Raw genomic sequence first — 15,043 nt, 5'->3', positions numbered from 1 at the left:
CTTAGCCATGTGTCTCTTTTGATGGGCCAGGGAGAGGAGTTGCTTCTGCTGTAGTGGGCCCCGGGGTGTGTGTGTGTGTGGGGGGGGGAGCTGCTTGCTCTGTGATAGATTTGGACATGGGAACGGGCAGCCTGTCCGGTTCAGGAGTAGCTTTTATACATCCCATTGGTTTCTGAGTCCATCTGCTACACACGCTAGGAAGTGGAGAAATTACGTACCTGATAATTTCGTTTTCCTTAGTATAGTTAGATGGAATCAGCATTCCACCCACTGCTTCTGTTACTCATGGAATTCTCGGGGGACATCCCCGGGAGCGAGTTAATCAAGTTAACCAAGTTATAAAGTTAATCAAGTATTCAAATTAGTCAGTCACACATATATCCACAATGCTTTTCGAGGAGAATACTGAAGAGCTGCACTTCCTGCAGGGGTATATGTACTAGAGCTGACGTCAGATTGAAATCTGATCCGTCTCCAACTGCTATCAGGAGTACACTATACCCATTGGTCCTGAGTGCATCTGTCTACACTAAGGAAAACGAAATTATCAGGTAAGTAATTTCTCCATTTTTCCCAAATTATTAAATATACTGCAAATGGTACCCTTAGTAATTAAAAAAAGAAGATACTAAGATGTTACAAGGGATTTGTTCCAGATTTGTGTACAAAGAACACAAGGCTAGAGTTTCTTTCATGAAACTTATGATTCCTGCCTTGGAGGTAGGTTGGGGTTCCCAAATCTGAGATATTACAATTTGGCAAGAATCTTGAGGGTGGTGGGGGACTGGTTATGGTATAGTAATTATGCAGATGTAGAGGCAGAAAGAAACTTTGCCCACCTGTATGATATAAGTTTTTTGTGTCATGCAGGAATTAAAGATTCACCAGACTATATTTTCAATAATTTGTTGATATGGACTATGCAATATGGTTGGAGAAGTGTCAGACTGTTATTTTCCCGTAGATAAGCAGCATGAATTAGCCATGCTGTCTGGGACATCCTCCATGCCACTAGGTGGCGGAGCTCTCAAAGATCACTGAACTTTGTCAGTGAGGCGTTCCTGCTTGCATCTTCTTATGTTTCCCCGAGTCTCAGTCCATTTTGTCCGTGCAACTGAGTGCACACAGAGCACTCCTTTCTCTCAAAAGAAACCAGTTTCTGTGTAAAAAAAAGAAAACAGTGACAACAACTAACAGCTTGTGATGCCTCGACCACCAGGCTTCAAGTTCTGTCGTGGTAAAATCATGTCTGCGACAGATGGGCACCATCGGGTGCTACATCTGTTTAGGTCCAGACCATGACTAATCGAATTGTAGGGACTGCGGCTGCATTCCCCTAGGGCCCAGCGGCAGAGGGCTGCCTGCATTGCCCAACTTAAAGAGCGAGGTCGGGCTCATATGCCCCATCAGAAGTGTAAACTAAGTCCTCCTTGGGACCCCACCGAAAATCAAAAACGCCCTCCCACTGTCGGGCCACCTCCACGGACCCCCCGATCCATCTGAACCGGCACCGAAGCAGACCTCCCTCCATATCGGGGCATGGCACGGGAGATGTGCTGTTGGCACCGAAGTCGCAGACTGCATCGAAAGCGTCAACACACAGACGCTTCGAAGGGTCACAGGTGCACCAATGCACATAAAAAACATCGACACACCCCAGGAACACTGCATCTGCATCGCATACTGGGCTCACCGACGTACCGCCGACTCCGGAGCACCCTCCGGCGACTCAGCTGACTGGGACACCAATGCTACCGACTCAGCCTCCTATCAAGCCACCAAAGAAACACACTTCGGGGCATAAATGTCCTAGGGAGCCCTCTCCCTTACTTGTAGTAGAGTCAGATGAAGACCCTTCTTCACCAAGAATTTGCTGCAGTTCCTCGACCTCGTCAGGTTTTTTCTGGCCTCCCTAGGGCCTCCCACCACTGAAGTGAATCAAGCTTGCAGGATCCACTTTATGAAAAAGAAAGGCGCCCTCCATTGGACATTTTTCACCCCAGAGGGCTAGATAGCGATTATCCTGCTAGCAGCAGTACCGCCAGGGGGTGCTCCAATCAATCCGAGGACACTTCGTTCGTCAGACCTGGCTTCCCAAGCCATTTCACAGATCCACTACTGAACACCAGCACCAACAACCACCTGGCCACCCCTGTGATGTTCCACCATCACCACTGGGCAGCCAAAACCTGGGACCTTCCCCTGTCGATCAGCTGCGACAACAGTCTCCTCCGGCGGAGGATTCCCATCAACCATCCAACTTACCAGGCTCCTCCACAGGATACCCATCAGACCCTGCGGAAATTCCACCTGAGCCTGTTCTGCCCCCCCCCCCCTCCCCCCGAGGACCTTTCCTACACAAAATGTTTAGAGAAAGTAGAACAGCTTCTAAATATCGAAACCCGGGAGGTCCCAGACCCCAGGCAGGAAATGCTGGATATCCTAAAACATTTCGACAGTCCTGCTGAACTGACGGCATTACCGTCTCATGCAACAACAACCAAACCCTCTGCACTCGCTGCAGGCATTTCAGTATACAGTAGGCTTATGCAAAATTATTTTTAGCACCTGAGGAGTCCTCTCAATCATGGATCCCAACCTCTAAGAAAATTAGCAAGACCTTCAACCCGCAAGGTACAAGATGTTTTCCAACTCACCTCAGTCGCACACCCTTTCACCTCACCTCATTCACTCCTCCCTTCCCTGTTGTACACCCTCTTCCTCCTCCCATTCAGTCCCTTCCCTTTTCTCCCCTCTCAGGCACTCCCCACCCTCATCCCCTTTCCTATCCTTCCCAAGCCACCATGTGACTCACTCTTCCTGCTGGAGCTCTGTCGTCATCTTCTTGCTGGCTGGTTGCTGGAAGCCTATCGGTAGATCTACTTTGGGCTCACCATGCTTCAGTGCCTATTCTTGCTGGCAGGGGGTGCAAGCCCCACCAACATGTGGGACCTGTTCTTAATGGCAAGGGGCAAAAACTTTGTCAGCGAGCCATGCTGTGGTGTCAGTCCTCTTCCTGCTGGCGGGGGTGTGAACTCCACCGGCGCATAATTTCAGCAGCTGGGTACCATTCAGAATCTGTCGTAACGCAGGCCACACATAATATAAATTTTAAATCTATAGACAGACCAGAAGAAAGCTGGAAATGGGCTGGATTTGGCCCATAGGCAGTAGTTTGCCCGTCCCTGCATTATGACATTCTCCATTTTATTCACCATTCCCCTCCTAATAATTCCTAACATTCTGTTTGTTTTTTCTGACTGCTGCAGCACAGTGAACCAATGATTTCAATGTATTATCCACTATGATGCCTAGATCTTTTTTCTGGGTGGTAACTCGTAATATGAAACCTAACATCTTGTAACTATAGCTCTGGGGATAGGGAAATACATCACCTTGCACTTGTCCACTGTCACTGACGTAAAAGGAGTATTTCTTACTGGTCTGAACTTATTTACGTTTTTCAGCAATTAGCATTTTGTATTCTATATTGATATGTAACTGATCTTGTGCATTTCAGGAAGAGCAGTGTTATTGTAGCTGCAGATGACAGCACAATCAGCTGGGGCCCTTCTCCCACATTTGGTGAACTGGTAAGAAGCTACTCCAGTGGGCATTTCTCAATAAGCCTGGTGTAGGAGGGCTACAAAGCAGACTCCCATGTCCTGGTTAACCCATGGATCCTGATATCTCATTATAACAAATACAGTTCTGAGCAGCCAGCATATAAAATAAATGGATATAATCTTACTAGAATCCTACTTCACTACATAGCATTCAGTCATGAGTGATTGGGTCCTCACATTTTGTTGCTTTCATCTCAAGTTCGTTGTTTTTACTAAAACTGTTTTACCTTCAAGACCTTTTTCACAAGCATTTGTATACATGATCTAAGTGTCTGTGAGTGTAGGTCATGCTTGGTCTCTGAATTTCCTGTATAACTGTCATTTTGCTTAATCAAATCAACCTCTTGATGTTCTGAAGACCAAAGAAATAAAACTATAAAATTGTGGTCTCCCAGGAGTTCGCCACTGTGGTTACCATCTGGGCATGATCACTAATTACATTTTTAATGTGCCTTTTCTCCTAATTCTGAATTTAATCTACATCTCTTGTTGACATCCTTGATTTGGCGTTGATATAAATAGTAATGCCTTCTCTTCTGGACTGATTTTTTTCATTAAGTGGTCCTCCGTGTGCTATGCAGGGAGCTGCTCTATACCCCGGTGTGTGCGTCTCGCTGTGCCTGCTTTTGTCGGGCATACCACTGCTACTAATGGGGAATGTTTTGTGTGTTCTCTTGGAAAAATGGAAATCTGTATTGCTTTCAACTTTTTCCACTATCATCTCCTTTTTTTAATTTCTGTCCCTAACTAATCTAGCATGGTGAATGATTCCTTTTTAGATGTCCCTTGTATCATCACCACAGTGATTATAATTCATCAAACTGTTCTTCCCTTTTGCTGTTCTGAAGGGATTGTGATAAATTATCAAAAGTGTCCTTCCCTTTTGTTGCTCTTTTGCAGTCACTGTACATTTTCGCAAGCTCTTCACATCAGAAGCTGATGTTTTATTTTACACTAACTAGAATTCTTAATGTTTTGTTAGGGCTACGGAGACCATAAACCCAAATCTTCCACCACTGCTCAAGAAGTAAAAACACTGGATGGACTTTACATTGAGCAGGTGAGAGTGGGCCAAAGCCAGTTTGGAGAAGATCAGGCATTGTATTGGGGAAAGCAAATGAGGTGTGCTGCCAGCCATCAATTTATAGAAGAGCCATATGTATGGGGATAATGCACATGATAGGCAAAGATGCATCAGTATTGTGGGAAAACTTTTCCCAACCATCTCATTTATCCTCCTCATCTTTTGCACCAGTAAGGTACTAAGGCATGGTGATGACAAAAGCAACTTGTTTGATGCTATGAAGTAATTGAACAAAGGCAGAATGTTCAGAAACTATACTTTTCCCTTTTACTATGCATTTCTTTTCATCACTTTCCACTATTAAATGTGTAAAGAAATAAATACTGGCTTGTAGAGCAAATGATGGATGAGGAAAAGACCCTGTTAAATCACTAATATGTTGTAAAATACAGGTCATGCTGAAACTGCGCTTTGTGTATGAAATTGACTGGCCATATTTCATATTTCTTCAAAATTCAGACAGGCCAGACCACACAAGTGGATTAAACACCTCTGCCAGCAGATGGAGACAGAGTAAAACTGATGTCACGGACATATAGCTCTGCCCCAACATCAGCTCGCCAGTATTCTGTCTCCAGTAGATGGTGGACATGCTTTTCTCTACTGGGGATTGCTTGTAGTTAAAAAAAAAAAAAAAATTTAAGAAAAAAATGTTGGATAGCACCGCTTGAACTCCTGAGGTGACACTGGTGGGTTCCTCTCTCAGTTGTGCGCCTTCAGTCCGGCAGCCTTTTCAGGTGTAGACTTAAAAAAAAAAAAAAAAAAAGATGAAGCGATTGAAGGACGAAGGAGACTCAGTGAAACCTTTTGCCCTCTCCTGCCCCTGTAACCAGAGGCCTGTTCATGTTCTCAGCCAGGGAGGGCTGAGGTCAGGTAAAAAAGAAAAAGGAGAGAGAGATTAGGGATATTTTATTTTCCCTATTCCTTCCTTGCCAGGTCTTCTTCTCTTGGCGTTAGTGGTCGGCGCCTTTTCCTTTATTCTCTCTTATTTTTCTGGGGAGTTTAGTGAAGTGAGGAGGCGGTGCAGGCTCAGCAGATTGAATAGCCGTTGTATTCCTTTCCAGATCATTTATAAATATATTGAAAAGCAGAGGTCCAAGTACAGATCCCTGAGGCACTCCACTGTTTGCCCTTTTTCCACTGAGAAAATTGACCATTTAATCCTACTCTTTGTTTCCTGTCTTTTAACCAGTTCGTAATCCACAAAAGGACATCGCCTCCTATCCCATGTTTTAGTTTTCTTAGAAGCCTCTCATGAGGGACTTTGTCAAACACCTTCAGAAAATCCAAATACACTACATCTACCAGTTCACCTTTATTCACATGTTTATTCATCCCTTCAAAAAAAAATGAAGCAGATTTGTGAGGCAAAACTTCCCTTGGGTAAATCCATGTTGACTGTGTTCCATTAAACCAAGTCTTTGTATATGCTCTATGATTTTGATCTTTAGAATAGTTTCCACTATTTTTCACGGCACTGAAATCAGGCTCACTGGTCTATAGATTCCCAGATTACCCCTGGAGCCCTTTATAGATATTAGGGTTATATTGGCCATCCTCCAGTCTTCAGGTACAATGGATGATTTTAATGAAAAATTACAGATTTTAATGAAAAATTACAAATTTTAATGTCTTCCCCCTCACAGTTCCTTTCCGCCTCCTCTCCCAGGCAAAACTCCATTTTTTTCAGTTTCTTTCTCAGACTCTCATAGCAGTATTCTCTCTCCCAGGTAGTATCCCATTTTAAACCATCTTCAGAAGTTCTCTCAGCCCTTCACCCTCCTTATAGTCTTATAGTTCCTCTTTACCTTTCTCAGGCCCTCTATCAGCAGTCCTCCCCATCTCATCTCAGGAAGACTTTCCTACACTGCTGCTACTCCTGCAGCCCATTGGTCAGACATTGTACAGCCAGCCAATTGGATGTAAGGGAAGGTAGGAACAGTAACTGGGAGACAGAAGTGCAGTGCTTGCCCTCCCCTGCAGCTCATTGGTCAGATGTTCCACAGCCAGCCATTAGGCTGCAGAGACGGCGATGGAGGGGGAAGGAGTGAGGCAAATGCAGTATGGGAGAAAGTACAGGCACTTCTTGCCTGCCCTCCCTTGCCCATTAGTCAGCCATTTCACCGCTAGCCAATGGGCTGCAGGAGGAGGCGAGAGCAAGTAGACTGAAGCACGTCCTTACTGCACTCCTCAACAGCCCTGCAGCATAGAGCTCTCGGCTCCCAATGCACAGGAGTATGGGATGGGAGAGAATATTGGAGATGCTGAAGCACCCACAGCGCTGGTGCCTGCACCTTGTCCACTGATGGCCTCTCCATTTAGAAAGTTGATCATTTAGTCCAACCCTCTGTTTCCTATCTTTTGACCAGTTACCAGTCCACAATAGGACACTGCCTCCTATCCCATGAATTTGTAATTTCCTTAGTGTCTATTGTGGGGGACTTTGTCAAATACACATTAACATTAGCAGTCGACCTTCAGCTGTTCTCCCTTTTTTTCTGTAAATATGCACACTTTTAGACTAATTGTAAAATGTAATTTTTGAAAAGGATTTCACCAGAAAGTTTCAGGCACCCATTGAAAGGAACAAGCTCTCATGCTCCAGAAATATATGATGCTAATGTAGATAAACCATGATGTTTTCAGCTGTGCAAGCTTATTCCTTTAGTACACAGCCTGATTTAATTGAACTCACCCAGGTCTGCTTTCATCCCAAAAATGGGATGGAAAATAAAAATAAATATTTCTCCTGTAGTTGAAATGAGGTTAATTTTGAAATGTCTTAAGGTAGTTTGTTTTGTCGTCTTCTTTGCCCAGGTTGCCATGGGGTACGCACACTCCTTGGTGATTGTGCGGGATGAGAGCGAGCAGGAGCGAGAGAAGCTAAAGAAGCTGCCGGAGTATAACCCGCGCACACTCTGATAACCCCCTGCAGGGAGCCCTGGAGCTCTCGGCTTTCTGAAAGCGCACTGTGACATGAAGTCTTGCTAAGGAGATCACAACAAAAACGGACTTTTGATGTCAACACTTTATTTTGTTATTGCAATGGTTCGAATATCATTCCTCTGTAAGTTTTTCCAAAAGAGGTTTGCTTAAAACCCTTTAGTTACAGTTTACAAGTTCACATTCTTGCAAAAATGGCGGGATTTTTTTTTTTGTGTTTTTTTGAGGGGTAGAAAAGGTTGGGAGAGAATTCTATTACATTCTACAGCTCCCTTTGTAAATGGTAGCATTGATCTTTCATTCTTAAAGCAGAAGTTTAATCTTTTTGTCTTTATTTTATTTAAGTAAATGCAGAGACATTTTCATTCTATCCTCATCTAAATATTCTCTGGCCTTGACTGGGGGTAGCTTCAACTTTCTTGACCTCCACGTACCTCTTGCACAGTTCCCTCATGTCCTGTAGCAACTCATTTCTCTTTTATGCCACCCCCCCCCCCCACGCCACAGTCCCATTTCAAAGGTTTGCCAGTGATCTTGCATTATACTTTGCTATGATTGATTAAGATGTATTTTCTGTTACATTTAAGTATACAGCACTGCAGTACTTTAGTTGCAAATAAGAGCAGCGTTCTTAGCCATTACCACCAGATTAAAAAATAAAAAAAAAACAACCCTCACTAGCATTTTAATTTCCAGGTATTATTGCCATCAGTTCAACACTGTCCTTGGCCCCCAGCAGTGAATGTGCCTCATCTGTTCCAGCTCTGTAGCATCCAGCAGAATGTTTCCCTCCATGCATTCCGTCCCATAAGTTAATCTGCTGTGACTTTGGTTGGCATCTGCTGTCGCTACACTGGCAGGTTACTCACATGTCCGTCATATTTAATGTCACCTGCTGATGTGGTTCATTAGTATTAATCGTCTTGATTTCAGAGCTATTTTTAAACATTTCCATTGCCTACTACCCGAGAAACCCAAACATTGCTTGCAATGCTTTCATTGCCTTTGTATTAGTCTAATTAGGCAAGCTGGGTTAAAAGACAAGTAAGACCTTATTAACCACTTTGCACTGGAGGAGTAAGCTCTCCGCAGAATAATGCGTGTGAGTATTGCAGATTTCAAAAGCTTGCTGATTCTATGAGGAGGCTGATGCCAAAGTCCACTTAGGGGAGACTGCATTCACATCTTAAAGCTGAGCAGACAAGGCAGCAAAACATTCCGTTGGGCTAACTTTTAAAATAGTTTTAGATTAGTATTTTGAGGGCTTTGGTCTGTCAATTTAGTAGCAAGCACTGTTACAAATGATATTACCATAATTACTGAACAAACTCTGAATCATTTTTGGACATGGCCTGCCAGAGACCCCTTTCTATCATTGATTCAAGAAATAGTTAAGGATATTTGGTTGAGGAAAGGGGGTACCTCTTAGAAAAGTGGTGTGGTTTTTGTCCAGTACAAAGGCCTTGCCTGCTTCTTGCTTTTTTCCCTTTCCAAGCACACTGTTTCAACTGAGTTGACACCACTTGTGTAGCACGAAGCATGTCTGCAATTCTGATCTCATATGAACTGAAACAACTTTTCTATATTGCATATGAGTGAAAATGTGAAAGGGACTCTTATGACCTTACAAGCGGGCCGATACAGTAAACCACGCGGGAGAGCGGGCGATTCAGTAACTTAATTTATTTAAATTAGGGCCCACGGTAAAAAGAGGCGCTAGGGACACTAACGCATCCCTAGTGCTTTTTTGACGGAAGCGGTGGCTGTCGGCGGGTTTGACAGCCGACGCTCAATTTTGCCGGCATCGGTTCTCAAACCAGCTGACAGCCATGGGTTCGGAAACCGGACGCCGGCAAAATTGAGCGTCCGGTTTTCAAGCCGCGGGCCCATTTTAAATTTTTTTATTTTTAACTTTTTTTAACTTTTGGGGCCTCCAACTTAATATCTCTGTCCCGGTGCCGGCAGAGATTAACGCCTACCTTTGGGTAGGCGCTAATTTCTTAAAGTAAAATGTGTGGCTTGGCTGCACATTTTACTTACTGTATCGCGCGGGAATGACTAATAGGGCCATCAACATGCATTTGCATGTTGCGAACGCTATTAGTCTCGGGGGGGTTGGACGCGCATTTTCGACACGCTATTACCCCTTACTGAATAAGGGGTAAAGCTAGCACATCGAAAACGCGCATCCAAATGCCGGTTAACAGTGCGCTTCACCGGAGCGCACTGTACTGTATCAACCTGAAGGTGTGAAGGGCTTTCATGCTAGATTACAGTTTTAGGGAGACGTTTTCTGCAGAGGTCATTATCCAGTCTGATTAGAGTGTATTCTACAGTATGCAAGCATTTTAGATGTCTCTCATGAGGCAGTTTATTTTTATAAAGTTCAATGCAGTTGCATTTTTAGTACTCTGACTTTGTTGGGAGCAAGGATGGTTGAAAAGGGACTAAAACACAAAAGTTTTTTTTTCTCAGATAAGGGAGATGCTTTAATTGGCCTGGCTAGCAATCTGTTCTTGGTTTTTAGCAAGGGAACTCTCCCTTTTTAAGAAAAGGGTGTTCAAAATATTTGCCAAACTGTCTTGCTTGCTGTGTTGGGTAATTTCTAGATATTTTCCTTCTGTCCCTCTGCTAATGTTCAATCCCTCACACAAAAGACTCCAATTTTCTTTAGTTCATAAACTCTAACAGTGTCTCATGGAAGCCTTGTTGATTTGCTCTTTACATTGTAGGTTTTTGGGATTTTTGTTTATGTAGTTTGTGTAGAAAAATGTAAGAGTTCTGCTGATTTACAAAATGGAAATCCTTCCTAGCTCTGAGCTAAGGCAACTAAAGCCACATAATATTTATTCAGAAAATTTTCTAATTCAAGGTGGTTTATCACTACAGATGCTTAAATACAATTTGTTCCTCTAACAGCACATTCTCGATTTTAGTTGTTCTGCCTTTTACAGTTTGCAGCTTTGTCTCCCAGAACAAATTGATCTCTTTACCACTGAGTGTTAAGTGTATTCAGTCTGTTTTCTCTGATTCAGAGCAAGCAAAACACTTTCTAGGATGTCTTGCTTGGGCAGCTGTTAGATTCTGAATGTCAAGTACCACCCAAGATTTCATATTAACTCAAACATATATTGATATTCATATTCACTTTAGGTGTTATAAAAATCCGAAAAGTTTATGGCATGCAAGATAAAAGGATTGCCTGCCCTGTTTTTGAGTACAGAGCTGGAAAATTGAGGAGTCTGTCGCAATTAATTTGGCTATGGGCATAGATTTATTAAAGTCTGAAGGGAAGATTGTGGAGAATCAATATGTAAGGCAGTATTGGACTAAAATCTCATATTATCCCTTCCATTCAATGCACTTGGGTAGGAATTTGGATTTTTTGTTGTACATACAAACTTTTGGCGTGCCTTCCACCAAATATGGTAAATTCAGAGTATGTTACCAGGATTGAACCTTTGCTTAAAGGGATCAGATGATTCAGTGCTCAAGTTACCGCAAGGTATTAATGATATCCACAGTGACTATGTATTATATAAAACTGCATATAATGGAGTATGAATTATTTGCGTATGATGTTTATTTTAAAATGCTGCCCTAGGTCTGGAAAACTAAGAATCAGCATCACCTGCCTTTGTTCCAATCTAGTCATTTTTAATTTTCTTAAAGAAATTTAAAAGGGCAGGTGTCTATTTCAGCCAAAGAAAGAGGGGTTCTGGCCTAATTAAACAATCAGAATCCTTGTCATCAGTGTGAATTTTTTTTATTTTTTGTCAGACTCTGCTTTCTAAAGGATCTGTTTCTCTTTGCTGTCTCCTTGCTTTTACAGAAAGGAAGGAGGGGGTTTAAAATGACTTGTACAAAAAAATCTTGGGACAGTTTTTAATTCTTAGAAAGATTAAATGTTCCAGGTTTAGTGTTACTTTTTTCTTTACATGGTTTTATATTTCTTGGAGTAAATGTTTGAATAAAAAAAATCCATCCTTGTGTATGACTTCTTTGTGTCCAAGCCTGTCCTTCAAAACTGCAAAGTGCACATGTGTTGAACATTAGTTTTGCCATGTTTATGTATCTTATATGTGAGCTGGAAGTGTTGTGTTCTGTGCAGTATTAGAGCAAACAATATTCCTCCACGCATTAAAAACAGATTTTTCAAAATTCTTTAACCTAGTAACTCCTGGCAGTGAGCATGTTTCAAGCATTGTCGCAAATTGTTTCCCAGGGAAGGAAATCCAGGTAGTCTATCCAGTGTCTGTGGGATTATACTTTCAATTCAATTTAATTTTAAATATAAATTGAAAATTTGGCACTGCTAAGATAAATTAGTTTCAATGAGTATATGATAATTTTAAGCTAAGGTGGCTTGGCTTGGGGAGTATTGCAGGGGAGCAAAACATGGTTTGCCAATCACTTGTAATTGCTTAGAAGGGGATATTAATAGTTATTTGTACTTTAGAAATTATGGAGAGAGCATAAAGAAATCCAGCTTTATTTTTTATTTTTTTTTTATAAAAATCAGCGATTCAGCATAGCTATGAGTCTTAGAGCTTAAAAACCAAATGTACCCTTCATGTGCTTAAAGATCAGATTGCCTCACAAAAAGGAAAGACTAAACCAAGTTCTTAATAGGAAAACAGAGTTCTGCTTACAAAAAATATACAAGGCAAAGGTTATACACAATGGGTAAAGGTAGACAGCTAGACTATAAGTTGAAAATGATTTTCAATTTCCTGTATGTACCCAGATCAGTCCAGTCTCCTGGGTTTTGCCTCCCTTCCAGCAGACGGAGACAGAGAAGGTTTTGCTAAGACTGTCTTATAACCTGGTGTGCCACCTGCAGTCACCCAGTATTTCTCTGTCTCCAGCAGATGGTGGCAGTGCAAAACCTGCAGTTTGAGTCTTTAAAAAAAAATAATTCAAAGACGACAAAGTAATTTTGCTTTCTTTGTTGTTTTTTGGTTGTCACAATTGGTTCATGTGCTGGCAGGGAAGGCAGGTAGGCTAGCAAAGTTCTTTGCTGTTTTCACTTCTCAGTGTCCTCCCGTCGGTGGTGGCAACTGCTGTTTGATATGCGGTCAGTTGCGCCCACGGGACGCTAAGGCATGCCGGCAAAATCAGCAGGGAAGCATTGGGCCGCTGCGGGAGAGGCCACTTCAGCAGCCGACCCCTTCCCGCTGCACCCGGGAGCAGAGGCCATTTTGAAAACTTTTCAAACTGCAATTCAGGCTGCGATGGAGTGGGAGAGCCTTTCCCCACCGCTTTCCCCAGTGAGTGCCAGACCCGCAGGGACCCGGAGGATCGGGAAAAACCTGTCAGGGGATGCGGATGATGATGAGAGCCTCCTGGGGAAGGATACAAAATGTTGTTCTATTGCTTCATAAAGCATATTTGGCCAGGGGAGTGGCGGGATGCCGTTTTACTATGCATGAAGGCCTGCAGGAGTTGTGTGCTTCCGGGCAGCCTAAGGCGGCTACCAGAGTTCGGTGAGTTCTAAGGCAGCTGGAGTATTCAGGGGACACAAGCGACCCTTCGGGGGAGTCAGGTTGAGGACCCTTGACCTGGGGATCTTCTGGTGCCAGACTCTTTTACAGACCTTCAAGGTTCAGATGAGGGGCAAGGTCATGCCCTGGCTGTGGAGGGAGGCGACCCCAAGGTGGTCCACCTTTTCCACAGAAAGGAGTTGTGGCCCTTGATTCCGTATGTGCTGAAAGAACTGGGGGGGGGGGGGGGGGGGATCAAGGATATCCGAGAAGATGCCAATCAAGAGGTGGACCCGGTCATGGAGGACTTGCAAGATCCGGTAAAGAAGCTCGTGTTTTGCGAATGGGAGACCCCGGAAACCAGACTGAAGGTCAGTAGGGCTATGGACAAGTTGTATTCGCTGCCGGAGAATACCTTGGAGTTCTTGCAGCTACTGAAGGTGGATGCCTCTGTTTTAGCTGTCACAAAGAAGACTACTATTCTGGTAGCTGGTTTGGTGGCACTGAAGGATATGCAGGACAGGTAGTTAGAGGTCCATCTCAAGAAGATTTTTGAGGTGTCTGCCTTGGGCATTCAGGGCCAAAACACCTGCAGTGTTTCAAGTCCTCCCCCCCCCCCCCCCCCCCTCCAAGCATAAAGAGCACACCCTCTATGCTGCTAATGTTTCAAGTCCTGCCTCCCCCTCCCACCAAGCAGCCAAATTGCCTGCTGTTTAGTACCATCAATGTAGCATTTGAAGTGTGCCATACCCGCTAGAAGCATTTCCCTGACCCTATAAAAAAAAGAAGTGCAGTGCTGCAGAGTATGCGAGCCTCAGTAAAGCATGTTGCTGAAGGAGAGAAGAAAAATCTGGAGCCACTACTCACACATTTTGAAACTCCTGATTTGGCCTGAAGACTCCGGAATTCAAAAGGAATTGCCAGGTCTCTGGGCCAACATCAGAAAATGGGTGCCCTGCTGCAGAATCTAGAAGCAGTCCCCACAAGAAGGTACACGGCCTGGGAGGAGATCTGTCAGGCTTGCATGACCAGAAAGAGGAATGTGAGCTGGAATGGAGAAATAAGTTAGACTGCATAGGCAAGGAAGAGTGGGCCCCGCACCGGAAGTAGGGTTGTCATTTATCAACTGTCCGATTTTGTGCTTTTTTTTTTTTTTGTAGTGTCCAGGACTAGGAGGCTCTACCTGCAGTGGCTACCTCTGATTGGACTGCGTACGTCCTGCAGCTCTTTGCACAGACGCAGAAAAAGAAGGTGGGAGAAAGGTTCATGCAAGGGCAGCTTGGTCTGCATGGAGATGCCATAGCTGCTTTGTACTCTTCCGGCTAACTTGAAAGAATATGGCCAGAAAGGAATCAGCAAGCTGCTGCAGTTTTGGAGCACACTGAAGAGCAGCAGCCAGTCCAGTGGGAATCAGAGCAGGATCTGGTGCAACTGGCTCTCGCTTGCCTCTGGCCCTTTTGCTGCCTGCAAGGCTGAGGGTGTCTGCCCTAGCAGGTCAGCATCTTAGGGTACTGCTTTGCTGTTGCCTTCTCTCTTCCAGTTCCAGAGCAGACATTAAAACTTAAGCTGGGAGCTCATGCATGTTAATCTGACCAGAAATAATCGTGTGCCCCAGCTGACCATCCTGCTGGAGTGCTGCAACCATCTTCTTCCACTGGTGTTTCAAGCTGCCTGTTGTTATGGTATCCATGCTAGGTTGGCTGGCCAAAAGGTGAGAGAGTGACGTGTGAGTGAGATCATGTGTGTGTGCGTGCGATGGAGATAGCAAGCGAGAGCCTGTGTGTGTGCGCAATGGAAACAGCATGTGAGAGTATGTGTATTTGAAGGAGAAAGGGAAGAAAACAGAAGGAGAAAGCAGAAAAGAAAAAAGACCTGAAAAAGGAAATAAGAAAAGATTAAAAAGGAGA

The 15,043-nt window shown here is 43.8% G+C and overlaps 1 protein-coding gene across 5 annotated transcripts in view; it reads left to right on the top strand.

Annotated features, from left to right (window-relative positions):
- Nucleotides 1-9,266, top strand: part of RCC2 (regulator of chromosome condensation 2) — a 96,139-nt gene extending 86,873 nt beyond the window's left edge. For all 5 annotated transcript variants that reach the window (XM_029578580.1, XM_029578583.1, XM_029578579.1 and 2 more), the window contains exons 11-13: nucleotides 3,521-3,593; nucleotides 4,609-4,686; nucleotides 7,528-9,266. In XM_029578580.1, coding sequence (XP_029434440.1) covers nucleotides 3,521-3,593; nucleotides 4,609-4,686; nucleotides 7,528-7,632 — 256 coding nt within the window. In that variant the 3' untranslated portion in view covers nucleotides 7,633-9,266. The remainder of the gene's footprint in view (nucleotides 1-3,520; nucleotides 3,594-4,608; nucleotides 4,687-7,527) is intronic.
- Nucleotides 9,267-15,043: the final 5,777 nt, after the last annotated feature.

The sequence above is a fragment of the Rhinatrema bivittatum genome, chromosome 15 (assembly GCF_901001135.1).
Source record: "Rhinatrema bivittatum chromosome 15, aRhiBiv1.1, whole genome shotgun sequence".
Lineage (NCBI taxonomy): Eukaryota > Metazoa > Chordata > Amphibia > Gymnophiona > Rhinatrematidae > Rhinatrema > Rhinatrema bivittatum.
Note: the sequence above shows the minus strand (reverse complement) of the source record. Positions and strands in the feature narration are given on the sequence as shown.